Below are 26461 nucleotides of genomic sequence, written 5' to 3'. Positions count from 1 at the left end.
ACCCACTGGACCACTGGGGAAGTCCCTTAATACCTGTTTATTGAATGGATGCATTCAGGAATGAATGAATGGCAGTTTCCTTTCTGCCCCTAAGCGGGACAGGGAAAAACACTGTGGGTGGATGGCATGAAGGGACAGGCGACCTGCAGTCACTCAGCCTGGCCTGTGGCCTGTGACTTTGCCTCCTACACCCACAGAAGAAAGTCAGAGCCTTAGAGATTGTCCAGTCAACTTTCTCACTGCCCAGATGAGGAAACTAAGGCTCAGAGAGGGGAAGGCACTCGCCCAAGGTCACACAGCTAATGAGAGAGCCAGGATTAAGAATCTGTACTCAGGTTTCCTGATCTCCAGCCTAGGGCTATGTACACACTTCATTGCTTCTCTGGGGCTGTTGTCCTAGGGTAGGAAGATGATTCAGTGAAGGCTGGTTTCAAAGTCCCCTCTTCTGCCCTCTGTTAGTCCCTTCTCACATCTAGCTCTAATCCTTTCCTTTTCACCCTATCCCATCCTTGTTCAGATGGGTCTGGCCTCTGAAGTCTGGCTCCTGCCTTAACCCTTTACCATCCAGCTGGGAATAAGGCTGTTCCCTAGGGTTCCAAGACTCAATTTCCTTTCCCCACTCTCAGCCCCGGGAACTTGCGGGAACCAAAGATGGGGAGGGATGTTGGTTGAACCGCTGGCGCCCCCTCCACAAACAGACCGAGAGGAGTTTCGGCTTAGATCTTCCTGGGATGGGGATGGTGCGTGTGCGTGTGGTGAGCAGGGCTGGGAGTGGGGAAGGGGTGCGCGGAGCCCCTGTTGCTTTTCCCCTTTGGGGTGGCCATTAGGTAGGCTTGGGGAAGGCGGAGTTTGGGGGGCCGGGGGCGGGGCTCTTGCGCTGGGAGGAAGGGGGGGCCGCGCTGGCTCCAGCTCGGCTCAGACAAAAGGCGGCGGCGGGAGCGGGCGGGAGGCGGAGCGGCGCCGCGAGGGCCTCAAGGTGACACCCACCCCCGGCCCCGGCCCCCCCCGGCCCGGCCCCCCAGCCCGCCTCCCCATCCCCATCCCCGAGCCCCTTACCCGTGGTGCCCTTTCCCGGCCCCCTCCCCCCGGCGGGGGGTGGGGAGCAGCGAGGGCCCCGCCCCCTCCCGCCCCTTCCCCAGAGCCGGCGCAGGATGCCCCCGGCCCCCGGCAGCCCCCCGGGAGGCCCTGAGCTCGACGCGCCCCCTCTACGCCATGTCCCCCCCTGGCTCGGCCGCGGGCGAGAGCGGCGGCGGCGGCGGCGGCGGCGGTGGTGGCCCCGGGGTCCCGGAGGAGCCCACGGCGGCGGCGGCGGACGAGGGCCCCGCCCGAGAGGAGGTGAGAGCCGGCGGCGCCCCTTCCCCCGGCGCGGCCGCAGCCTGACCCCCATCCCCCGCCGCGCGCGGCCCCCGCCGGTTCCGCCGCAGCGCGGCCGGCGCCCCGCACCCCGAGCCGGCCGCCGCAGCCGCAGTCCCGCCTCGCTGCCCCCACCCGGCGGCCGGAGCTGTCCGCGGTGGCAGGGAAGGGGCCGCGCCGGGGGCGGGGCTCGGGGGTCCCGGGCAGGGGGAGGGGCCTAGGGGCGGAGCCTCGCGGATCCCGGGCTGGTGGGGGTGGGGATGGTGTCCGGGATCCCATTTCGCGGAGGGGATGCTATCTCGAAGGCCAGGCAGGGTGACTTGTAGGGGCTGCGGAGGTAGGAGAGTACCTGCCAGTTCCACGGGGGAAATGGTAGTGTTAACGTGAGTTGGGGCCCTAAAAAGGTCAACTGTGTGCAGAGGCGATCTCCCCCCTGGAGTCACTGGGAGTGTGTGCGTGGGGGATGTGCGCCTCTCTCTCCCCATATCCATGCAGGCCTCCCTCCAGGGGGCCCTGAGCCCAGGAATCCTTCCCAGTTTTGGTAACCAGCACATCCCTTGTTGGGGGTCCTACTCTTCAGTCCTCTGAATCTGGAGACAAAAGAAATGGAGGAGAGTACCAGGGGCTCCTCCATCTCCCATGCACACTCGTGCACACATTGCACACGGCACTGGGGCAGAAGCACACAGGCAGGACCCGCAGGCAGAGCCCCTTCCACACGCCCTCTCACTGGGACAAGTGCACACTCAGGCACACCAAGGGGCACATATGCTCCCCTCGCAGGACAAGGCTCTCTGAAAGGCACACGTCCCCTAATCTTGTTTGCATGTGCTGAGTACTGTTTCCCAGCGCACCTACCTATCTGTACTTCCAGATCTTTCCTCGGATTTCACACCGGGTCCAGGGCCTGCTGTCTGTTACTGTGCCCTTCCTCTCCACCTTTCTCTCCCTTCCCTTGGCTAGCCTCCAGGTCCGGCCTGGGGAATTGAAAGAAAAAGTCAGGATCTCCGCAGGAGGGTGTGTGGAGGGTTCCTAAAGCTAGACAGTGGGGGGAGGAGAGGGAAAGCCCAGGCTGCCACCAGAAATCCGACTCAGTACTCATCATTGAGCGGCTGTGGGCGCCAGCACCCAGGATGCACAGGGAATGAGGCCCTGCCCTCAGGGGCACCCAGTCTAGTGGAGGAGCCACACACGTAAATAACTCACCGGGACAACTGGGGGCCAGAGCGTGATCAGTGCTTTAATAGACCCCCGAACCAAAATCGTTTTCTCTTGACAAATGGCTGGGCTGCAAACATCTCCCTCCCTGCCCCCCCCACCCCTGTCCCACATCCCCTCTCCCCAGCCACATGCCTCTGCCCTTCTGGATATATCCTCCTGGACCACTTGCTGCTCAGGGACACAAACCCCCCTGCCTTTTATCTTAGAACAGGGGTAGATGTTAGGGAGACTCACAGGGGACCTGGGGTCCAGAGTATGGGGAAGGAGACAGGGCTTGGGGTTTCCTGGGAGGTATGAGGCTAATTGTCTGTGAGGGACGGGGAGGCGGATGGGTCAGAGGAATTGGCTCCTCCTAGGTTCTGGAAGAAGGGAGGGCCCCACCTGTGAAGTGGGAAGGTGATGTCAGTGGGCCCCTCTCCCCTTTCCTGGAATACCTGGAAGGGGTCCAGGCTGGGGACCTGCCTTCTCTGATGCCTATCTGTCCTCCCTGTCTTCCCTATGCACACCTTCTCCTGTTTCATTGCCATCTCTGTGTCTGTCTTTGGACTCTGTTTCTCTGGGTGCCATCCTATCCATCTGTGTCTTCTCTGCCACCTGGGCCTTCTCCCTCCATCTCTGGCTCTGATCCCTCTGCCTCTGCACTTCTCTGTACTGGTATTCTGTCCCTCTTTCCTGTCCTCATGGCTCACTCTGGGTTACTTCTGTGTTAATCTCTGGTCCTGGCCTCCCATCTTGGTCTGACTCTCTCTGCACATTCCTGTCTGTCTCTGCCTGTCATCGCCGGTGTCGGCCTCTGGCCCGCCATCCATCTCTGTGCTGGGCCTTGCCACTCCGTCTCACTCCGCACTCATCTTGGCCCCTTTGCCTGCCCTTCTGAGCAGCAGCGTCCCATCCAGCCCTCTTTCACCAAGTCCCTCTGCCGTGAGTCCCACTGGAAGTGCCTGCTCCTCTCGCTGCTCATGTACGGCTGCCTGGGGGCCGTGGCCTGGTGCCACGTCACCACGGTGACCCGCCTCACCTTCAGCAGCGCCTACCAGGGCAACAGCCTCATGTACCACGACAGCCCCTGCTCCAACGGCTATGTCTACATCCCCCTGGCTTTCCTGCTCATGCTGTACGCTGTCTACCTGGTGGAGTGCTGGCATTGCCAAGCCCGCCACGAGCTGCAGCACCGCGTGGATGTGAGCAGCGTGCGGGAGCGCGTGGGCCGCATGCAGCAGGCCACGCCATGTATCTGGTGGAAGGCCATCAGCTACCACTATGTCCGCCGCACCCGCCAGGTCACCCGATACCGCAATGGAGACGCCTACACCACCACCCAGGTGAGGAACTGGAGGGGAGCAGAGGCCAGTCCAGGTGCGAGGGGGTGCTGGGACCCTGCTCGACTGTCCTGAGGGGGAGGAGCACAGGCAGCAGTGAGTTCTTGTGGGCACTGCAACAGGAGGACAATAACACCCACCGTAATTATAACGGCAAACACTTACTAGCAGCCAGGGTCTGCTCTAACTACTTTACAAATGTCAAATCATTTATTTAACCCTCATGATAACCCTATGAGGTAGGTAACTATTACCCCCATTTTACAGATGAGGAAACTGAGGCTTGGAGAGGTTCAGTAACTTACCTAAGGTCAAACAGCTAGTGTGTGGTGGAACTGGGATTTGAACCCTGGCAGTCTGGCTCCAGGGTCTGTATGGTTTAGTGCTTAATGGTTGGAGGTGTTTCACATGCACAGCCTCACAGGCTGATTAGTGAGGCGCCTGCTACCAAGTCCTCTTTCACAGTTAAAGAGACCTGAGCTCAGTGACTTGCCCAAGTTCTGCAGCTTCTAAGTGGTAGTGCTAGACGCAAACTCAGGGCTGTGGATCCCAAGTGTGAGGCTCCCAGAGGTGGGGGTCAGCTGGCAAAAAGGTGGAGGTAGGCCTGGGAGGCATGGAGGGGGTGTCAAGCAGCACTCCGTATACCTGCTGGGATTAGGCATATTAGAGCCGTGGTGGAAGAGATTTTCCCAGATAAGGGGGACCTCTCCACTGTCTCAGGATTGGGCTGGGTAGACAAAGCTTGGGCCCTGTGAGGATCAGGAGGGAGGCCGGGTACTAGCTAAAGGTGGCAGCAGGGAGACCAGAGACAAAGGGGGTCCACAGGGACCTCCTCTGGGGGGCCCATTTGGAAACACACTTGTAAAAGGGAAGACGGGTAGGCTGTTTGGGGTGATGAGGGGGCAGCGTGGGACAAAAGATGCAGTGGCAAAAGGATCAGGCAAGCCGGAGGGACAATGCAGGGCCTGGGACTGACCCCTAGACGGAGCAGGGCTTAGTTAAAGTGAGAAGGCACATAAGTAGGGATGAGTTCCTAGACCCGCCCTCATCTCTAACTCACTGAGGAAGCTGAGGGCCTCAATGTCTCTATAAACCCGGTAAGTTCTTACCTGGCCCCAACCGGGAGCTAAACCAGGACAGGCTGAGGATTTGATCAAGAGCAGTGATGGGGCGGAGGAGGGTAAGCGGAGAGAAGCGACTCCTGCCGCCTTCCCCGGCGCCACAGGTCTACCATGAGCGCGTCAACACGCATGTGGCCGAGGCCGAGTTCGACTACGAGCGCTGTGGCGTCCGCGACGTGTCCAAGGCGCTGGTGGGGCTGGAGGGCGCGCCTGCCACGCGCCTGCGCTTCACCAAGTGCTTCAGTTTCGCCAGCGTGGAGGCCGAGAACGCGTACCTGTGCCAGCGCGCGCGCTTCTTCGCCGAGAACGAGGGCTTGGACGACTACATGGAGGCGCGCGAGGGCATGCACCTCAAGAATGTGGACTTCCGCGAATTCATGGTGGCCTTCCCCGACCCGGCCAGGCCACCTTGGTACGCCTGCTCGTCGGCGTTCTGGGCTGCGGCGCTGCTCACGCTGTCGTGGCCGCTGCGCGTGCTGGCCGAGTACCGCACGGCCTATGCGCACTACCACGTGGAGAAGCTTTTCGGCCTGGAGGGCCCGAGCTCGGCCAGCGGCAGCGCGGGCGGCGGCCTCAGCCCCAGCGACGAGCTGTTGCCCCCGCTCACGCACCGCCTGCCGCGGGTCAACACGGTGGACAGCACGGAGCTCGAGTGGCACATACGCTCCAACCAGCAGCTGGTGCCCAGCTACTCGGAGGCGGTGCTCATGGACCTGGCGGGGCTGGGCGCGCGCTGTGCTGGGGGCGCGGCGGGCGGCTACGCGCCCACGTGCCGCTACGGTGGGGTGGGTGGCCCAGGCGCAGCGGGCCTGGCCCCGTACAGGCGCAGCTGCGAGCACTGCCAGCGCGCCGTCAGTAGCTCGTCCATCTTCTCGCGCAGCGCTCTTAGCATCTGCGCCAGCCCTCGGGCCGGACCGGGGCCTGGCGGCGGGGCGGGCTGCGGGGGCAGCCGCTTCTCCCTGGGCCGCCTCTACGGCTCCCGGCGCAGCTGCCTGTGGCGCAGCCGGAGCGGGAGCGTCAACGAGGCGAGCTGCCCCACCGAGCAGACGCGGCTGTCCAGCCAGGCCAGCATGGGGGACGACGAGGACGACGAAGACGAGGAGGAGGGCGGGCCGCCGCCGCCCTACCACGACGCCCTCTACTTCCCCGTGCTCATCGTGCACCGGCAGGAGGGATGTCTGGGCCACGGCCACCGGCCATTGCACCGCCACGGCTCCTGCGTAGAGACCTCACTGTGACCCCGGGGCCCTGGACCGGCCCAACGGCCTCCTCACTGCCCCTCGCCGGATGGTGCTCCCTGCGTGTAGCAGGGGGAGTCGAGAATGTGGCCGAGGCTGTGCTGGGCACGGTGCGGGTGGGGTGGGGGGAGGCGAGGGGGCAAGGGACAGACCCCGAAGGGGCCGATTCGAGCACCCCCCCACACCCGCCTTTCCTGAACATAGACAGCTGTGGGGAGGGGAGGGAATCCCGCCCCGGCAGAGTTGTCTCTTCCAGCCCCGCCCCTGAGTTCCTAGGGGGACACCTCCACTTCCCACACGCATACTCGCACACTCGGAATTTCCAGTCCCGCCTTTCAACGGATCTAATGACTGTTACGTGGAGACAGCCGTGGCACCCGCGTTGGGCCTCGCCTCAAGGGAGAGGCCCTCGCTTTGCAGCTGGGGAGGTTTACAGGCCAGGGGAAGGGCAATTGGGGCTTTCCTTCCTCCGCAGCCTGGCTCCGCTGGGGCCTCTCTCTACCGAGGGGGCAGTGGTTTGGAGAAGAGCAGGGCTGGCTTCCATCCAAGCTAATGAATTCAGTGGGTCTGAGGGCTGGGCAGGTGTCAGCCGTGATACTCCATCTCAAAGCCATGGAAATGTTGATCTCTTCTTGGCGCTGGCCCGGGGTTTCCTCTCTGCCACTCCCTCTGCTGTTGTTTATCTCACTGGGCCCTGGGAGGCTGGGTCCTGGAGGGGACTGTACTCACCACGCAGATTTCACACCTCTCCCTCCCCTCCTGCTCCCTGGCTCTGAAGAGCTGTTGCCAGGGGTGAGGGGCAAGGCAAACTGTGGAGGGCAGTGCACCTCAGTCCTTTAAACTGTAGCCTCGTCACCTGGGTTCTGGGAGGGCACTCCCTTCAGAGAGGGTGGGAGACCACCCAGGCAGCATTCCTTCAAGCTGACCAAGGTGAATGAATGACTAAGTGGGGAGAGCACGAGATAGGCCTGGGTGACAAGGGGGAACTCAGGAAGCTAGTGGGAGTCACAGAGGAGAGGGTCGTGAAAAGACCCCCCAAAGGTCGGGGTGTCTGTGGGGGACGGCCCTTGCCTCCCCCGAACTTGTGGGGAAGAGTGGAGAGTGGTCGTGTGCAAGCAGAGCCTCTGCAGGGCTGAGGACCTTGTCAGGAACCCCAGCTGGAGAAAGACTCATTTCCAGTGGCAGGGTCAGAGGCAGGAATTCTCTAAATCTTGCCCGACCCCTCTGTCCTCCCCTAGCCCATGAGCTGAAGCCCTGCTGTGTGTCCCAGGGTCTTCAAAGGGGCAAACTGCCACGGCCGCAGGGCGCTGGCCCTGTGCGCTGTTCCCCCACTACTCCTACCCTGATGTGCTTTCGTGTGCATGTCTGTGTGCAAACCCCCTGCCCTCCCAAATCCCCTGGCTAATGTTTTCCCAGCTGACAGTGCCCAGGGAAGGGGCTCACATTTCCAGCTGGAGAGGAAAACCCTCAGGCCTCCAACATGGCTCACCCCTGATGCTCCTCATGTCACCTGAGCCATCAGAGCTGCCCCTTTCCCTCCTCCAGCCTCTCCCCTCTTCCTCCAGCCTAGCCAGGCCTGTACGCCCCAAGGCTATGGCCTCCACCTATGCAACATCTCCTCTGGCTCCCCTAAGCTCCTTTCCTGGGGGACTGGGGACCACAGATTGTGGGGACACCACGGCCTGTGGCCCATCAGGGTTGAGCCTAACTTTCAGGTGGAGATGGCTGAGTGGGAAGAGAGAGAAGGCCGGAGAAGAGGAGGCTTGGGGAGGAGGGGAACAGCTGCGCACTAGGTTTCCCTGGGCAGCAGTGCCACCTACCCGCCAGCACTGTGCTCTCCAGGGGCCTGGGGGTTGGAGCACCCGTTTCCTCTGAACGGACATCTTCAAGGTACAGGTGGTGAGCTGTGGCCTCAGGACCCAGTTCTTGGCCAGCTGGCACCCAGATGTCACGCCCTTGTGTGGGGCATCCTGGCCACCTCATGGCTCCAAGGAGGGAGGAACTCGGCTCCTCCTGCCTCCGGGCCATTCCTGAGACAGAACCTGAGCTGGGAGGAGGGGGAAAGGGGAGGGGCTGTTATTATTTTTGCCTGTATTGACCATTTCTGCCTAGGTCTTCTCACACAGACAGCCTCACACCTCCCACATACGCACAGACTTAGAGAGAAACCAATTCTGTGGTCTGTTTTCTTGGTAGCTTTATTGATTGCCAGGGAAAACAAAACCAGAAAATTAACTAATCTCTAAAATTAAACTTTACACTGAATGTTCTTGTTTCTCTAATTAGACCCTCTGCTAGCAGCTGTGGCTATGTACACACACACTCACACACCCTCACACCTACACGTTTGCACTCGGAACTGTCAGAGGGTGTCAGGCACAGACAGACTCAAGGTTGCCCAGACAGGCACACACGTGCGGTCACTGCCAAGCCCCCTTTGGTGCTCTGCTTGTTGGAAGGAGTCCCTGGAAAGCGCCCCAAGGCTGTGGGTGCAGCCCATGACACACCCTCTGGAAACACAGGGCTGGAGGTTCAGCCCGAGGAGGATGGGAGATGGGGCTCCGCCTGAATCCATCATCAGGGCCTCTTGTGGCCCTGTGGGTAGATGTGATTCCCGTGGGTGTGGCCCCAAGGCGGGCGGCCACAGAGTGACGGGGACTCATGGAGGATGCCTGGAAGGTTTCATGTGTCCTGGGGACAAGGGCTTGTGGGGTGGGCTGGGCCTGGCTGGGGAGAAGACAGGTCTCTGTCAACTGGGTGCATCACACTGTGGCCTTTCTGTCGTGGATTTCCAAGCGCAAAGATTGTATAAATCAAACTGGTGGATAATAAAGTTGCAGATGACTCACTGACTTCCTTTCCCAGTGTCGCACCTCTCTCGCCATCTGCCCGTCCGTAAGCAGCAATCTGGGGAGGCCGATGGGTCTGAGCCCCTCCTGTCACCTCTGTTTCCCCCTTCCCAGGTTGAAGGGAATGGATTAGGGATGGCGTGGCTTGTAGAACTGGATGACTTAAGCGGGAGTTAAGCAAGAGGGAGGTGGCACCGGCAGGGGTGATGGTGGAAGAGCCAGGCAAAGCTATGCTGTAGCCTGGTGGGGGGGTGGGTGGGGGTGGAGAGAGAGAGTGTGTTTGAAGGTCAAGAGGTCAAGGATCTGTTTGGTAGAGAGAAAAATGGTGGGGAGGAGGGTGGTCAGGGAGATGGGCGACCCCTGTGGGAGAGTCTGGGCCGGCACAGTCCCTTAGAGTCTGCTTTGCCTTCCCCATTCTTGGGAGAAGTCAGTCATTTCAGTGAGTCCGGTAATATCCTCTCCCTGCGTACCAGGGCTAAGTCCTATTTCCTACCCCTATCCCAGGCCCCTTCCTCTCCTCACATCTTTATCTGCACAACCCTTGATCACTCATCCCAAAGATATTCTTGGTCTCCCTCCCCACTCCCTCCAGACCAGTGTGACACTGTGCAGCAGGCATGGCAGGGGCATGAAATGAGGGATGGGGCTAGGGCAGTGACCCAGGTCTGCTCACTGCCCCAGCCCTGTCCCCATCTTATCCCGCCAGGTTCTCAGGGCCCTTGGCCGTGGCTGGAACTCAGGGCCCGCTGGCGGGCTGCTTCACGGTTGGCACAGAGGGCCTGGCCGATGAGATACTCGCTCTCCTGGGCGATACCTGACAGGCGCAAATCAAACTCCAGGAGGGTCTTGTTGTCTGACATGCCTTCTAGAAGCTGCTTCCCGCCATCCTGGTTCAGGAATACAAAGGAAAGCATCACTTTCCGCCACTACCCAGGATCACACACGCGGGTGTGTACGCACATACACATGTTTATACAGATGTGACTGAAACAACAGGTTCACAAAACAATTCTTAACCTATTTGTGTGGCACTGACATTTTCTATCCTATTCTATCCTGTTTCATCCTATTCCCGGAGAAAAATGGTGCTCAAAGTTCACTAAATTGATTTTTCAACCCCAGTGGTTTGAAAAACATGGCGCTATGTCAGTGATGGTGATTCCGCTCCTCTGGTTCAGCCATGAGCACGTGAGACAAATCTGGCTTGTGAGATATGAGGAGGATGTTTGGAGGGAGTGACTTCTGGGAAGTTTCTCCTCATAAAAGAGAACAAAAGAGAGTAGTGGTCTCCCTTTTTCTGCCTCTGAGCGTGGCCCAGTGGAAAATGCAGCCACCGTCTTGGGCTCCTGAGAGTCGCACAAGAGAGGACGTGGCTGTGTGGTTAGGTGGGCAGAGCAGAGGACGGTGCTGAGCCAAGGATCTCACCAACCCCAGAGCCCCCTTCCCCCAGGCTTCTGATTATGGGACACAATGAATATTCCTCTTGTTTAAGCCATTTCCCGATTAAGCTTTCTGTTACTTGTAGCCAAGAGCGCCCCCTCTGGAGACAGTGTCTATGTGAGTAAGACTGTCCTTGGGGGAGGTTTGGTAGAGGGTGCAGGGTCCTAACTGGAGTACATGGAGGGCTGTCCTCGCTAGTTCCTACAGCTCCAGCCCCTTCTGGGTTGGGTGGGCCAGGCCTAATGTGAAAAATTCCACATTGGGAGGCAGAATGCTGCTCTTCTAAGGTTGTGATCCAACAGCGTGTTGCAAAGTCAATTCAATGGGTCACAGAGCATTTTTGTTTTTAATGAAGCCGTGTACATTATAAAGGAAATCATCAGTATACATCACAAGCAGTACAAGTAACTTTCAATTATGTTATATTGATGTATACATTCACTAGGTGTTCATGTTAATTGCATTTGTTACTCTGAGACTTGGTCAAGATTTGAAAGACATTGTCTATTGGAAAGGATCCAGGCTTTCAACCTGACTGGATGCTCTCAGGCAACTCACTAACCTCTCTGAGGTTCAGTTTTCCATCTGTAAAGTGGGGTTAAGAATACACATTTTACTAGATAACTGCGAGGGTTAAAGAACAACGAATGGATACTGGGTGCCTAGCATAGGCCATACTATAGAACCCCGAGTAATAGTAACAGCTAGCAGTTACTGAGGACCTAGCCAGTGCCTGCAATGGATAACTGCTTTACAAGCATAACTCATTTAATCCTCCCAGTAACAACACTTAGAAGTAGATGCTATTATTATTATTCCCATTTTACAGAGGAGGAGATGGAGGCCCCAAAAGGTTAAGTAACTTAACCAAGTGCTAAATGGCAGAGCTGGGCTGATAACCGGGTAAAGGCTGTGATCCTAACAATTATCCGCTACGTACCCCACAGCAATCGGATTCCACTCCCGCCTCCCAAGGCCCCAGGGCCTCCCCTTGGCCCTGCCTGTCCCAGAAGCGGTGGCTCACCAGCCCGATGTGGTTGCAGGACAGGTTGATGCTAGTGAGTGTGGTGTTGATGGACAGCACCTGGGAGAGGAGCGTGGCAGTGGGCTCGGACAGCTCGTTGCCCCCGAGGTGCAGTGTGGTGAGGCACTTGTTGGTCTGCAGGGCGTGGGCGAGCGCCTGGCCGCCCTCATCCTCGATGCAGTTGAGGCGCAGGCTGAGGGAGACGAGGTTGCTGTTGTGCGCCAGGGCGTGAGCCAGCGACTGGGCGCCGGGCGCGCGCACCTGGTTGTTGGCGAGGTTGAGCACGCGCAGGCGGCTGTGGCCCAGCAGCTTGGCGGCGGCGCGCGCGCCCCGGTCTCCGATGAGGTTGTGTGACAGGTCCAGCTCCTCTAGGGCCGTGTGGTCCAGGAGGCTGCAGATGAGGATGCGGGCCTTGTCGTCGTCCACCTTGCTTCGGGTCAGCCTGAAGATCTGTGGGCAGGCAGAGGGCCCACAGCACCCTGCAACCAGGAATCATCTGCCTGCCTGCCTACCTCCTGCAGGTAGAGGAGGGAGCCCCAGGGAGGAGGAGTTCTTCTCTTTCAAGAACTTGGCTGGGAAGGGGGAGAAAGGTAGAGCGGTAATGGATGAGGGGTTCGGCCACCTGGCTGGCTCTTGGGCAGGGCAGGCCTACCCAGCGTGACACGGTGGTGCAGAATTGGCGGCACCTAGTAGGGGGAAAAGACTACCACTCATTGAGAAATGACTATGTGCTGGGCATGCTGCTAGAACATTCCATAGCCATATCCCTAGCCCTCAGCATCCCAGTGAGATGGAACAAGTTCTCTCCGTTTTACAGTAGAAAATGGAGGCTTTGAGCGGATACATCATTTGCCCAGAGTCGCACAATGATTAAGCTGTGGAGGCAGGTTTTGAATCCAGGCCTGTTGGATGCCGCAGCCCCTCACTGCACCCTCCTCAGCCAGCTAAGCTCCACCGTGGCAAGGAGAGGAACTCTTTGAAGGAGAGTGCCAGGGTAAGAACCAGGGAGAACGTGGGAAACGTTGAGAAACAGTAAATGGATGGGATGAAGAAAAAAGGTAAAAGAAAGGAGGTGGGACTAGCATTATGAATATCGGAGGTGGGACCCCTGTCCCTTTGCTTTTCACTGGCTTGGCCCGCTGCTCCCTCTGCCTTGAGACCTCTGAGTGGCTGGCCTCCCCGTCCTTCAGTCCTCTCCTCTCTCTACATCCCTCTTAGCCAGCTCTGAATCTTTTGTCCCTCTTTTTTATTGCCTCTATCTGGCAAAGCTCCAACTGTGGATCAACCCCACTCTATCTCCTGTACGTCTGGGCCCAAGCAACTGACATGATGGAAAACGTCACATCACAGGACTGGCTGGTATCACTGGAACCACCAATAGGCCCTCAGTGCTGAGTGCCAGCTCAACTCTGCTTCTCTGGACAATATACTCTCTCATAATCTACAACAACAACGATTTCAACCTTCTCCAGCCCCTCACCCTACGGCCTGAGGTGGGTCTCCTCAGCCATTGAGTAGGAACCCTTTCTTTTCCTAATCCCAAACATAAATCCACTGCAACCCACCACGTCCACTCTCCCCTCTGCCTGGAGCCAACCGCCCTACCTCACCTCTAGACCCCATTCTTCCTGTCTTCTCAGGAACCTTCCTTGGTCAATGAACCTGTGCCTCTCCCCTGTACTCAGCTCCTTTCTTGCAACTGGGTGGAGCTTTACATTGGTTTCATTTTTTACTTTTGTTTTTTTTATTTTTCATTATTTTATTGAAGTATAGTTGATTTATAATGTTGTGTTAGGTTCTGGTATACAGCAAAGTGATTCTTTTTCATATTCTTTTCCATTATGGTTTGTTACAGGATATTGAATATAGTTTCCTGAGCTATACAGTAGGACCTTATCTATTTTATATATAATAGTGTGTATCTGTTAATCCCAAACTCCTAATTTATCCCTCCCACACCCCTTCTCCTTTGGTAACCATAAGTTTGTTTTCAATGTCTGTGAGTCTATTTCTGTCTTGTAAATATCTTGTATCATATTTTAGATTCCACATATAAGTGATATCATATGGTATGTCTTTGTTTGACTTACTTCACTTAGCATGATAATCTCTAGGTCCATCCATGTAGCTGCAAATGGCATTATTTTATTCTTTTTTATGGCTAAGTAGTATTCCATTGTTTATATATACCACATCTTCTTTATTCATTCATTTAGGTTGCTTCCATGTCTTGGCTATTGTAGATAATGCAACTGTGAACACTGGGGTGCATATATCTTTTCGAATTAGAGTTTTCTCTGTATATATGCCCAAGAGTGGGACTGCTGAATCATATGGTAACTGTATTTTTAGGTTTTAAAGGAACCTCCATACTGTTCTCCACAGTGGCTGTACCAATTTACATTCCCACCAGCAATGAATGTAGGAGTGTTCTCTTTTCTTCATACCCTCTCCAGCATTTATTATTTGTAGACTTTTAAATGATGGCCATGCTGACTGGTGTGAGGTGATACCTCACTGTAGTTTTGATTTCATTTCTCTAATAATTAGAAAAGTTGAGCATCTTTTCATGTGTCTGTTGGCCATCTGTATGTCTTCTTTGGAGAAATGTCTTTTTAGGTCTTCTGCCCATTTTTTGATTGGGTTGTTTTTTTGGTTATTAAGTTGTATGAGCTGTTTGTATATTTTGGAAATTAAGCCCTTGTTGGTTGCATCATTTGCAAATATTTTCTCCCAGTCTGTAGGTTGTCTTTTCATTTTGTTTATGGTTTCCTTTGCTGTGCAAAAGCCTATACATTTGATTATTTGTTTATTTTTGTTTTTATACATTGTTTTTAAACACATGCAAATTTCTTCTTAAGAAAACCTAACCCCCTCATCTGTTACTGCTCTACTTTTCTCCCCCATTCACAGCCAAGTTCTTGAAAAACCTGATCATGGTCATTCCGTTTCCTCACTTCCCACTCTCTCCATAAACCACTCCAATCTGGCCTCTGCTCCTGGCATTCCATTGACACAGCTTCCACCCAGTGACCTCCAAGTTTGCTAAATCCGGTCCTCAGCTCCATCCCACTTCCCTGCTGCTCACCCCTTTCTTGAAAAGCATCCCTCGGCTCTGGGACACAGTGCTGTGTCCTTCTTCTCTCCCACCTCTGATTTCTTGGCAGGCTCTCTCTCTTCCAACCAGAATATTTGGGACATGCTTAAACTAAAAAAATATTCGTTGTGTATCTGAAATTCAAATTTAACTGGATGTCCTATATTTCTATTTGGTAAATCTGGCAACTCTGTTCGAGTTGCAATTTTACATTTATATGATTGCTGATTACTGCCTTTTATCCTCACCAGACTGTTAGCTGGAGGGCACAAATGGTATAATTGTGCTCATGATTGAATCTTCAGCACCTAGGACAGGGCCTGGAGTGCAGATGTGTGTTGGATGACTAAATGGCTGGTGAATGGGCAGGGCAGTGCCTTGTGCATCTCTGCATCCCCAGAACCCAGCTTGGTGCAGAGTGCATAAGAGGACACTTGGTCAGGGACTTCCCTGGTGGCGCAGTGGTTAAGAATCCGCCTGCCAATGCAGGGGACACGGGTTTGAGCCCTGGTCCGGGAAGATCCCACATGCCGAGGAGCAACTAAGCCCGTGCGCCACAACTACTGAGCCTGCACTCTAGGGCCCATGTGTCGCAACTACTAAGCCCGAGTGCTGCAACTACTGAAGCCTGCGTGCCTAGAGCCCATGCTCCGCAACAAAAGAAGCCACCGCAATGAGAAGCCCACGCACCGCAACGAAGAGCAGCCCCTGCTCACTGCAACTAGAGAAAGCCCGCGCCCAGTGACGAATACCCAACGCAGCCAAAAAAAAAAAAGAAAGAAAAAGGACACTTGGTCAATGAGCGAGAAGGAAATAGGAGAAGAAGGTGGGGATACAAGAGGAAGGGAAGGGAAGAGGGAATCAAATCAGAGAGATGCTGAGAATGGCAGGTGGTACCTTGAGCGTGTGGCATGCCTTGACTGTGGCTGCCAGGGAGTGGCAGTCGCGGTAGGTGAAGAGGAAGAGGTTCCACTCGAAGTTCATGCCACAGTCCTTGACACCGTACACCAGGTCCAGCTCCTCCAGGTGGCTCAGGCCAGCCACCAGGTCGCGCAGTTGGTAGTGGCCCATGGCCGGCTCCTCCTCCATCTCTCCTTCACTGCTGGAGTCGGACTGATCCCCGCCCCGAAGTGGGGGCGGCAGCTGCACGGGCGGAAGGAACTGATCCACCCGGATCGTGTGCACGTAGTTCCTGCAGAGCGGCAGCAGGCTGAGGATCACCTCGGGGTCCGTGGTGCCGGGGATGAAGTGCTTCAGCTGGTTCTCCAGGTGCAGCTCGAAGAACATGCGCTTCCAGCTGCCGCCGTGCTCGTCCACGTGGCACACGGGCCAGCGTTGCGTGCAGCAGCGGCGCCAGTAGTTCTCATCCTCTATCAGGTTGGCGGTCACAGCCAGCGGCAGGTCGGGGGACAGTTGGTTCAGGACCTTCTTCTGATGCTCTGGGAGCAGCTGCTTCAGGATAGGGTTGTCTTTGGGAACAGAAATAGGAGTCACAGTGTTGGGGACGCTGCGCATGCTACCCTGAGCTGAGCCTGTCTGGGGGCACCCAGGAAAGGGAAGACCCCCTGTCTTTAGGGAAGCCCAGTCTGAGAGAGGAGGCAGACTTTATTCTCAGGGAGGCTCAACCTGAGGAGGGAGATATCACCCCTGACTCTGGGTTGTTCCCAGTTGAAGGTAGATATCTTAGCATTTGGTCTCAGGGAGCTCCCAGTCTGAGGCAGAATCTCAGGTCCAGCCCTCAGTTATTCCTTAATCTAGTAGAGGAGACAATCCCTGACTTCAGAGGCTCCCAGTTTGATTTGATTCATTCATTTCAAAACAAAATGTTTTTTTGAGCACCTACTATGCACCACACACTTTTCTAAGTGCTGAGGATACAAGAGTGAACAAAACAGAGGAAGCTGCTCCATCTCATGAGCAGAGGCGACTCTAAACAAGTCAAACGAATGTATTGTAGGTCTGGTGGTGACAAGTGCTGTAGACAAAATGATGGCCCTGTCCTCACAGAGCTCCCCATCTGGTAAGAGAGGTTGGCAACTCATCTTTGAAAAGGATGAACATTTACAGAGACTAAAGTACAGAACAAACCAAGAACCTGTACACGCCATGGAAGACTCCGAGAGAGTGGAGGACGATCAATCAGGGAGGGCTTTCTGGAGGAGGAGGTAGGTATGGCTTGGGCTGGGCTTTGTTGGAGAGAGTGGGACAGTCGAGAAACAGGCATAGGCATGGAGGGCACAGTGTGTGGGGGAGCCTGGTGGGACCTGCAAGTGGGGACGGCCAGAGAAACTGTCTTGGCCTCTGGGGAGGGGGGAAGGGAGGTGCTGAGTGGGGATGAGGATGCTGTGTGGGAGGGCAGGGGCTGCCCCAGGACCCAGCTCTGAGGCCTCACCTCCAGGCAGTCCCCGCCCACTGGGCCCCACTCCTGGCCTTGTCTCCCGACCGAGGCAGGGACAGACTCACTCTGGAAGTTCTTGACAATGTGTTGAATGCAGAGTTCTGTGAGGAGGGGCACAATGGCCACTGACCACTCAGCATCCTCAGCGATGATCCTGCGCATCCGACGTACCCCAGCCCCGGAACTTGGGCCCTTGGACTTCACTGGGGGTGGGATGACAGAGGACTTTGAGGGCTGTGGGCCTGTGCTTGAAGCTTGGCCGGCAGTGAAGGACTGGTCCTGGGTGGAGGTTGAGGACCAGCTGGGGACCGACGGTGGGGGTGTTATCTGGGTTTCCTCCATGCTGGGGACTGACAACACAGGGACAAGTGGCCTCTTGGTGATGGCCTTGTGACAGGGAGTTTCTCAGACAGGCGGGTCCTGGATGCCGGCGGGAACCTGGAGCAAGAGGAAGGGATGGAGTTGTTACTTTGGACGGTCTCGGTGGGCTTTTACCAAGAGACGTAGCAGGGGTGGTTGTTAAGGGTCAGTCTCTGGATTAGAGCAAATCCAGGTGCAAATCCCACTAGCTGGGCGGCTTTGGGCCAGTTACTGAAACTTTCTGAGTTTCAGATGCTTCCTCTGTGAAATGAGGATAACAATTACCAATAAGCTGATTGGGAGGAGTGAATAAAAATAATGCATCCAAGGAGGCATAGCATACTGTGACACACAAAACTGTAGCAAGCAACAGCCCCACATTTTAGACAGTAATAGCTGTACAGCAATTACAAGCAATTGCTGTATGCTGGACCCTTTTTTTAGTTTTTTATGCATATCGGCTCATTTGATTCTCACAAAAGCCTTTTTGAGATAGGCACTGATAGACTCATTTTTCTGATGTGAAACTGAAGCACAGAGAGGTTAACTGACTTGCCCAATGTCACAAAGCTTATAAATAACACAGGTGGATTTAAACTCAGTCTATCAAGTTCGGCCAAAAGACTGACGTATGATAAAGAACCATTTAGTTCAAAACAGCTCCCTGCACTAAGTATTTTACAGAACAGCAACGGCCTGACCAGGAGGATGGGGTCGAGAACAGCACTGGCCAATAGAAACATACAAATAGAAATATAATGAATGCCAAAATGCAAGCCACATACACTATTTAAAAATTTCTCGTACAGACATTAAAAAAGGAAAGAGAAAACAAGTGAAATTAGTTTTATGTTTAACCCAATATGAACAAAATATTATCGCTTAAATATGTGATCAATATAAAAATTATTAATGAGATATTATATATGTATTTATATTAAGCCTTCAAAATCTGATGGCTAGTGGCTACTGTTCTGGGTGGTACAGGAGAGAGGGGAAGGAGAAGGGGAACTGGACTCATGCCCTGCCCAGGGTGCCAGCACCTTTTCCTCTACCCTCTGAGGGCTCCAGCTCAGCCCCCTCCCTTCAATCTCCCCATCCTAGTCTTCCTAGTTGTCCCAGCCTCTGGGCATTCCAGACGGCAGCGGGAAGGAGTGGGAGGCGACAAGGCAGCTAAATCTGGGGCTGAAGTCAGAAGACAGAGAATGTGTCCGGGGCTGCCTCCGCCCCTCCATTTGTCCATTCCTGCACCCTTGCTGCAGGTGTCCCTGCCCCGAGACTGCAGGCGGAACAGGGGCCGCTCGGCCTGGCACACACCTCGTGCTCTGGGTTTGCTCCCTGACTCGATGCACTGTGTAGTGTCCGGTGGGAAGGAACAATCTGAACCAGCAAAGGTGTCCTTGGCAGATGGAGGGGACCAGATGGTGCTCCCTGGTCCTCCAGGCATCTCAAGGAGGAAGAGCCTGGCTCTGTGTGTGTGTGTGTGTTAGAGAGAGAGAGAGGAGGGAGAGAGTAGAGGCAGGAGGGGGCAGTGTAAGGAAGATACCTAGGTATTTTTGTGGCACACTTATGGAAATCAAATGCAAATTGACAAACAGATTGGGTCCAGAATTGTGGAATAAGCAGCTGGTGCTTTTTGACTAACGTCCTTCAGAGGGTGTGGCTGGGAGGGGCTGCTGCTTGGAAGCACCAGATGACTTTGCATTTCTGCTTTGCCAATGACTTGCTGTGTGACCCCGGCCAAGTTACGTAGTTTATCTGAGCTCCAGTTTCCTTATCTGTAAAAGGGGATAGTAATATCTTCCTATGCAGCCTGTGGTGGAGATTCCCCCGAGGTATTTGAATCATACTGATAATATTTGACAAGAGTACTGGAGGGGGCGCGTGGAGGATAAAGGCGTCCTGAGGGACAGGGGTCTTGGGCTGGGGAGGGAAAGCCCTGGAGACCTGCTTCTTGAGTGCCGATCTCAGATAGTGTCTTTGTCTTTGAGTGAGGCCCTTCCCTGTCTCCAGGGGACACGTGAAGGGCAAGGTGGTGGTGGTGTTCGGGTCTGGATAGAAGGACGAGGGCCTTGGCAGTCTGGGCAAGAGGAGGAGGAAAGGGACAACAGGCCAGCCCTGTTCCTGCCAGCTCCGCACCTGGACGCCTGGGGCTCCCTCCACAGTTCTGGCCTAAGACATGCCGGTATTCCCCTTGGTCCCAGATGCATCCCAGGACACCCTGTGGGCCACGCCCAAGGGAGCAGAACCCAGCTTGGCCCGGGGAGCTGGCTCTCCAGGCATTTCTCACAGCACTGCCAGGCCTCACCGTCCTGGTTGGTGGTCCCTTCTTCCTCTCAGGAAGCCACACGTTGGGAGACCCCACCTGGGGCCTGGTGGGGTGCTCTCTGGAACGGGATGGCTCTGCTCTCACTGCCTATTGCCTTAGGCATTAGGGCCTGGCAGCCCTTCCTAAGGTCCGGGCCTAATCGCTCTGGCCGGGCAGGGCGCTGCAGGACACCCCGCAGGGCTGGTCCAGGGCCCTGAACCCCCTCCTCGGAAAGAAGGGGCAGGGCGGCCCTCCATGTGCTCAGCATGCTTCACTGGTAGAAAAAAGCCCCTATTGTCCTGCAACGTTTACAGAGACTCCATACCACGAGGTCTGATGTCATTTTTTAAGGCAAATATTGACAACATTAACCTCATAATTAGGTCAGAGTTGATAGTTTTCACTCATCACTTCCTGATTTTTTTTTTTTAAAGTCAACATTACAAAAATATTTTTGGCAAGCAAATTGTTACCAGAAAGAGGATTCTTCTAAGAAGGATTTTAGTTCCAAAAGTTGCTTTAAAAAAACACTTAAAAGAACCAATCAGATATAAAACAAAGTATGTTTCAAAGGTTAATGAACAAGACGAACTCCTTGCCTCCCAGTTACTAATGTTACAAAGATGATATCAAGTCCCATGCCCGACCCTGCCCTTCTCAACCACTGCGCGGCTGCCACTCTCTCAACTCTCCTCGGGGCCTCCGGGTCATTCTCCAAAAGCCTCCGTTGCAGGCCCCTCTGACTCGGCCCAACCCTCAGGGTTTAGCTGTGGCTGCCCGGCGGCCTCACTCCGTCCTCTTGCTGGGCTGCAGCTCTCCCGTCTCCTCTGAGCTCCAGACTCAGGGCCACTGGCCTGCCTCCCGGCTCCCGCAGATTCAACCTGCCCCCCAAGAGAACGCAGTGCCTCCTGCGAGCTGCTGCTCCTCTTGGCTCCCTACCTCGGCCAGGGGTACCGGGAGCCCTCCAGGTGCCTGAACCCCGGAGCTGGGAACCACCTCTCTCCTTCAGGCCCCCCCACCTGGTTACTGCTGTTTCCCCTCAGTTCTGCTTCTCCCACCCCAGCGTCCCTCCGCTCCCTTCCTGCTGCAGCCTTAGCTCAGGGCCTCAATGTCCACCTGGATTGTAGGGGCAGCTGCCCAGCACTGGGTGTGTCATCCAGCATCTAGCCTTCCCAGAGCTGCCGTGGCAGGCCTCCGTGTAAGCCCGCCACTCATGGGGTGCAGGCCAGCTTCCCCAGCTCTGTGTAGAAGGCCCTCCGTGACCAGACGCTCTGTTTGAAATAAACTCCTCTCTGTATCTGGAACATCGCAGACCAGTCTATGCCGCCCGGCCTTTGCTCATGCTCCTTCTTCCTGGAATGCCTTTCTCACGGTCTTGGCCTGGAAAACGGACCCTCAATGGTCTTGTGAGCCTGGGCTCAAGCACCATTTTCCCTCTGAAGCCTTTTAGCTTCTCTCGTGCCCCACCCTCCCTTTGTCAGACCCCGCCCACCCCAGCACCTGTGTCACTTCGGTGGTGACTGACCACCCTCTCCCCACACCCACACTGGACTGTGGGCTCCTCCCGGTGTGGGGACAATTTCTTACTCATTTTCGTCTCTAATCCCTAACCCTGTGTCAGGTCTGCTGGGGAGGCAGCTGTGTTTGGGGCCACCCCACCTCCTTCTGATCATAAATTCTGGCCAATAGGAGCGCCCTGTATTGGTCAGAGTGATTGGTTCAGGGGTGCACCTGATGTAAGCCAATCAGAGTCCTTCTTGGGATTTGTCCAAGTGGAGGTAGACAAAAGGACATATGTCCTTGAAGGATACGGATCCCCTGCTGCTGGAAGCTGTTTCCCTGCACACGGAAAAGGCCCTTCTGAGGCAGGAGGAAATGCTGCCTGGTGAGACCGGTAGGAATGGGAGGTGGACAGAGCACGCTGGGCACCTCTGGTCCCCAGGCCTCGTCCCCGAGGGCCCTCTGAGGGCTTCCTTCAATTCTGAGACCTAACTCGACAGCCTTCTGACAAGTCCCTTTTGCTGAAGCTAAGAGTTGGATTTCTGCCCCTTTGTGACCAAAGGGTCCTGACCGTTTGGGTGGTTCACCGTTTGGTGAATGAAATTACAGGAAAAATCCTAAATTGGTAGATGAACTAGTTCAATGGGTTGGCCAGGGGCCGCCAGGCTATTAACTCACCTGGCCTGATGTCTAACTCCGGAGGCCTGTTCCTCTCCCGACCACCCGAGCCTCCGACCTCATCTCCCATCTCTCCAACCACAGGACAGTATCAGCACTTAACAGTTACAGGTTTCTTTCAGAACGCTTCTCTCGTTGGAGTCTTATAACCACTTTATACTGGAGTCAGGGCAGGCTTCTCACCCCCATTTTATGGATGAAGAAACTGAAGACCAGACCAGGAAGTAATGGGCCCCCGGATATCTAGGAGGGCTGGGGCCAGGGTCAGGGCCTTGGCTGCCTCTATCCACAGTTCCCTGCTCCTCCAGTCACTTCCCCTGCCTCCACTAGGAAAGAAAAAGCCTGTTCTTGTTCCCTGGGAAGCAGGCGTCCCAGGGATCTGTCAGGGAGAGTCTCCCCAGGCTGGGTTTTGGGACCCCACTATGGGAATTTCAGGTCCCTAACATAAGGCTTTCATCCCTGTTATATTAAAATGCATTTCCTCCCTAATGAAATGAAATCTTAACAGTCCATACATGCGTGTGTATATATCCCTATGTTAACCTTGAACTGCTATTTACTTACTTATTTATTTATTTTATTTTTTGGCTGGGCCATGCCGCTAGCGTAATCTTAGTTCCCCAACCAGGGATTGAACCTGGGCCATGGCAGTGAAAGCGCTGAGTCCTAACCACTGGACCGCCAGGGTATTCACTGAACTCATCATTTTAGGTCAAACAAAAGCATAGTAGGGCTTCCCTGGTGGCGCAGTGGTTGAGAGTCTGCCTGCCGATGCAGGGGACGTGGGTTCGTGCCCCGGTCTGGGAGGATTCCCCATGCCGCAGAGCGGCTGGGCCCGTGAGCCATGGCCGCTGAGCCTGCACGTCCGGAGCCTGTGCTCCGCAACGGGAGAGGTCACAACAGTGAGAGGCCTGCGTACCGCAAAAAAAAAAAAAAAATTATGAAAATGCATCTCATCATTTTAGGTCAAACAGAAGCATAGTAAATTATGAAATATATACTGATATTAATGTAGCAAACTTTAAAAAAATGTAGGTCATGCAATATATTATCCTATCTGACAGTTTAAGTCAGAAAGGGGATATAGGTATATCTCCCCTCTTATCAGTCGTCCACACCTCCTTGTGAATGAGTTTCAGGTCCAAAAAGCAAAGTTGGGAAGGGGGCAAGGAGAATGCACCGCTGAGTCAGGGGGACTGGGGAGGACTCACAGGAGAATGAGAAGCCAGGAGAACTGAGGTAACTCCTCCTACTTCCCAGGGCAGCCTTAGTCTGGCCTGGGCATCACCAGTCTGCAGCCGGGGGTGGTTCTAGTGACACTATCTTCCCTAGAAGCCTGTGGATGGGTAGACACCCATTAGCCAGCCTCCCACAGCCCCCAAGGGCCCATAGAGGACAGCCCCAGAAGTGGCAGAGTGGGTACCTTCCCCTCTGGAGCCTTCTCTCCCTGGGGAGCCAGTGGGGCTGTCAGAGAATCCCAGAGTTTGAAGACCGGAAGGGTGTTCAAGACTCTGTCCTTCTCTGGGGCAGGAATCCTCTTGACATTCCAGAAAGGTGAGTGCCACTGAGAGTGAGTGCCTCTTGTGCCACCATCTGTGTCCCCCTCTAAGGGCGCACCCTGCCCTCAGATGGGAAAGTGGGGACAACCCAGTGATCTTTCATCTCCTGACACCTGTCTCATGGGCCTGTGGGGCCTCACATGCTATGTCTTTAACATCAACCCTGTGCCAACCCAGGGCCACAATCCCTGAAGAAAGGTAAATCCTCCTCCTCCTTCCCTGGTCCCAACCCTGTGTTCTCAGGACCAGCGTCCAGGGTCCTGAAATCACATTCAACCCATAACTCAAAGGGTTAGGTGTTAAGATCTGCTCTCTACATGTCCAAGCACAGCAACAAAGTGATGAGGGGCTTCCCTGTTGGTGCAGTGGTTGAGAATCCACCTGCCAATGCAGGGGACATGGGTTCGAGCACTGGTTCAGGAAGATCCCACATGCCGCAGAGCAACTAAGCCTGTGTGCCACAACTACTGAGCCTGTGCTCTAGAGCTCACGAGCCACAACTACTGAAGCCCGCACACCTAGAGCCCATGTTCCGCAGCAAAGAGAAGCCACTGCAGTGAGAAGCCCGAGCACCACGACAAAGAGTAGACCCCACTCACAGCAGCTGAAAAGAAAGCCCTCATGCAACAAAGACCCAATACAGCCTAAAAACTAATAAATTTTTTTAAAAAGTGCTGAGATGCCTCAGTTTGGCCAGGAGTGTCCTCATTATTTATTTTTGGCTGCGTTGGGTCTTCATTGCTGCGCTCGGGCTTCCCCTAGTTGTGGCGAGCAGGGGCTATTCTTTGTCACGGTGCGCGGGCTTCTCGTTGCGGTGGCCTCTCGTTGCGGAGCATGGGTTCTAGGCGTGCGGGTTTCATTCGTTGTGGCTCACGGGCTTCAGTAGTTGTGTTAGATATTATGATGAAGATGTTAGATGTTGTACCTATGTAAGTCTATGAAATCTTCAATTTTATTATTGAGGATTATTATTATGATAACTCTATTATCCTCATTTCACAAACAGGAAAACAAAGCAAACAGAGGCTGAGAGAACTTAAGTAACTTGCTAAGCATCACACAGCGAGTAAGTGGAGAAGCTGAGCTTTGAGCTGATGTCTGTCCAAAGCTCTCCCTTACTTTTTTGCACAAAAGCAGAGACAAATCATGAGATGTTGGGATTGCTTCCTAAATTGCCCTAGACTCAGTCATCACAGCACTTTTCCAGTGGGCCTTCCACTCTCTCCAGCGTGGAGCCCAGGGTTACCCTCGTTGCTGCTGACCTAAACAGCCCAGGCTCCCTCACCCGCTAAGTCACTTCCAGGCACAGGGTCTTTCTGCAAAACTGGATTATCACCTCTATCCTTAAGCTTTTGAGGCCCCACGAGGACCCAAGAGATACTGCAGAGCTGTGCTCTCCTGCCCCATGCTCCACACCGGGCCCTCCATGCTCCTCCCAGACCTAGGATTCAATGCTTGACTCTCCAGCACATTCCCTCTTCTCAGAAAGTTCTCAGACCTTCTCCATCCTTCTCAAGTCCCTGGTTAAATCCAACCACTTTGTGCAGAGGCTCCTCCTGCCTGCCCAAATGGGAAAGTTGAAGATGCTAGGGGAGCGGGTGGCCTCTCCCCTTCCTGCTCACCACATCCCTGGTCCTCACCTCAGAACTGAGAGGCAGAAGCACCTGGCCTTCTTTAGGCCTGTGAGCACCTCTGTGGCCTTGGACGCCCCCTCTGGGCTGGCTGGGCTTTGATGCCCCCTCACCCCCCCACCTTCTCTGATGGTGCTTCCTCTGCCTTCTCACCCAGCTTCTCCTCAGGGCCCTGGGCTTTTGTCTACATTTCCCCCCGATCCCTTTCATGCGTACTGTATCAGACGCTACCTCAGGCCAAGTCACTGGCACATTCGCATTTGGGAATTCAGTTTGCAGAATCACAAATGAGGGGCACAAAAGTTTCTCTGACAGCTCTGGCCCACCACCCTTGGTCTCTGGCTGGTGAAACAGTCTTATCACACCCTTGGGCCAGGCCCACTTATGTCTGTTGTCTTGAGGGACTTCAGCCAGCAGGAGCTGGGAATAGGGGTCGGCCTTTATGGGAAGACTGGGGCCCGGGGGCTTGGGACTGCTTTCCCCCACGACCTATTCTTGCTCCACTTTCCCCTTTCTCCATCTCACGGACTCCCTCCCCTGACTCGCAGACCCTGGGCTTCAAATGGGGGTGGGTTGGGGGCCTCTCGTAGGTACAGACCCGCCCTTCCTCCCCACGCGAAATGTGGAGCCAAGGCTGCGGCAGCCTGCAGACTTCCGGGTGGGAGGACGATTGGGAGGACGCTAGAGGGGTTCTCGCGCCCCGTGGGTGGGAGTCGGGGCAGGGAGAGCTCAGCCCGCAAGGGGAGACCGGGGTCGGGGTCGCCTCACCGCTTCCGAGGCCTGGGCGCTCACCTTCCCGCAGGGCCCTCGCGGCGCAGGTCGTTAGGGACGCCCTGCGTCGCTAGGGGCCGGGTCCTAGACGACGGGTGTGCGTGCGCACTTGTGCAAGCCGGTCTCTGCTCTTGGAAGGCTGTTGTAGCGCGCCTTGGCCCAGGGTCGACGCAAAGAAGTGTCCGTCTGAGGCGCTGTGTGGGGCCGTCAAGCGGGCAGTGGGAACCCTGGCGGTGCGGCACGCTTTGTGCGTCTTGGGGACATATTTAGGAACGGGTGGGCTTTTGAGGGGGATGATGGGGAGTGGGGATGGCGGCAGGGCTCCTGGACCGCTACAGTGCTCTTCCTTCTGGGAGCCTTTTGTGTGGAAATGGAGGTGGGCATGACGAATGGAAAGAGGGTCTCGGAAAAGCATCAGCAGCCAGTCTTTTCTGGAAGAGGAGAAGGGTGGAAGGGCACCTGTAGGCGTCCCTGAACTCCCCTGAGGCCCCCCGGTTGACTCCAGGCCCTGCAGGGGAGCAGTGGGCTGCTGCATCCCTGCAGAGGTACCCTTGGCCTTTCTTCAGGGTGTCAGCAAGACTGAAGAGTGGCACC

General features: G+C 55.3%; 2 protein-coding genes across 2 annotated transcripts; one reads left to right on the top strand and one right to left on the bottom strand.

Moving 5' to 3' along the window:
• Positions 1 to 1212: 1212 nt before the first annotated feature.
• Positions 1213 to 6252, top strand: TMEM151B (transmembrane protein 151B; the record flags this gene model as incomplete). The annotated part of the gene is made up of 3 exons (XM_082664232.1): positions 1213 to 1335; positions 3456 to 3896; positions 5119 to 6252. 3 exons carry the CDS (start codon positions 1213 to 1215, stop codon positions 6250 to 6252), a joined length of 1698 nt encoding a protein of 565 aa, XP_082520358.1.
• Positions 6253 to 9811: 3559 nt separating this feature from the next.
• Positions 9812 to 17402, bottom strand: DRC5 (dynein regulatory complex subunit 5; the record flags this gene model as incomplete). Its single annotated transcript, XM_082664701.1, has 4 exons — positions 9812 to 9988; positions 11566 to 12015; positions 15560 to 16131; positions 17126 to 17402. 4 exons carry the CDS (start codon positions 17400 to 17402, stop codon positions 9812 to 9814), a joined length of 1476 nt encoding a protein of 491 aa, XP_082520827.1.
• Positions 17403 to 26461: the final 9059 nt, after the last annotated feature.

The sequence above is a fragment of the Grampus griseus genome (assembly GCF_964374135.1).
Source record: "Grampus griseus genome assembly, chromosome: 10".
NCBI lineage: Eukaryota > Metazoa > Chordata > Mammalia > Artiodactyla > Delphinidae > Grampus > Grampus griseus.
The sequence above is the reverse complement of the archived record's forward strand: the minus strand, read 5'-3'. Positions and strand labels throughout refer to the sequence as shown.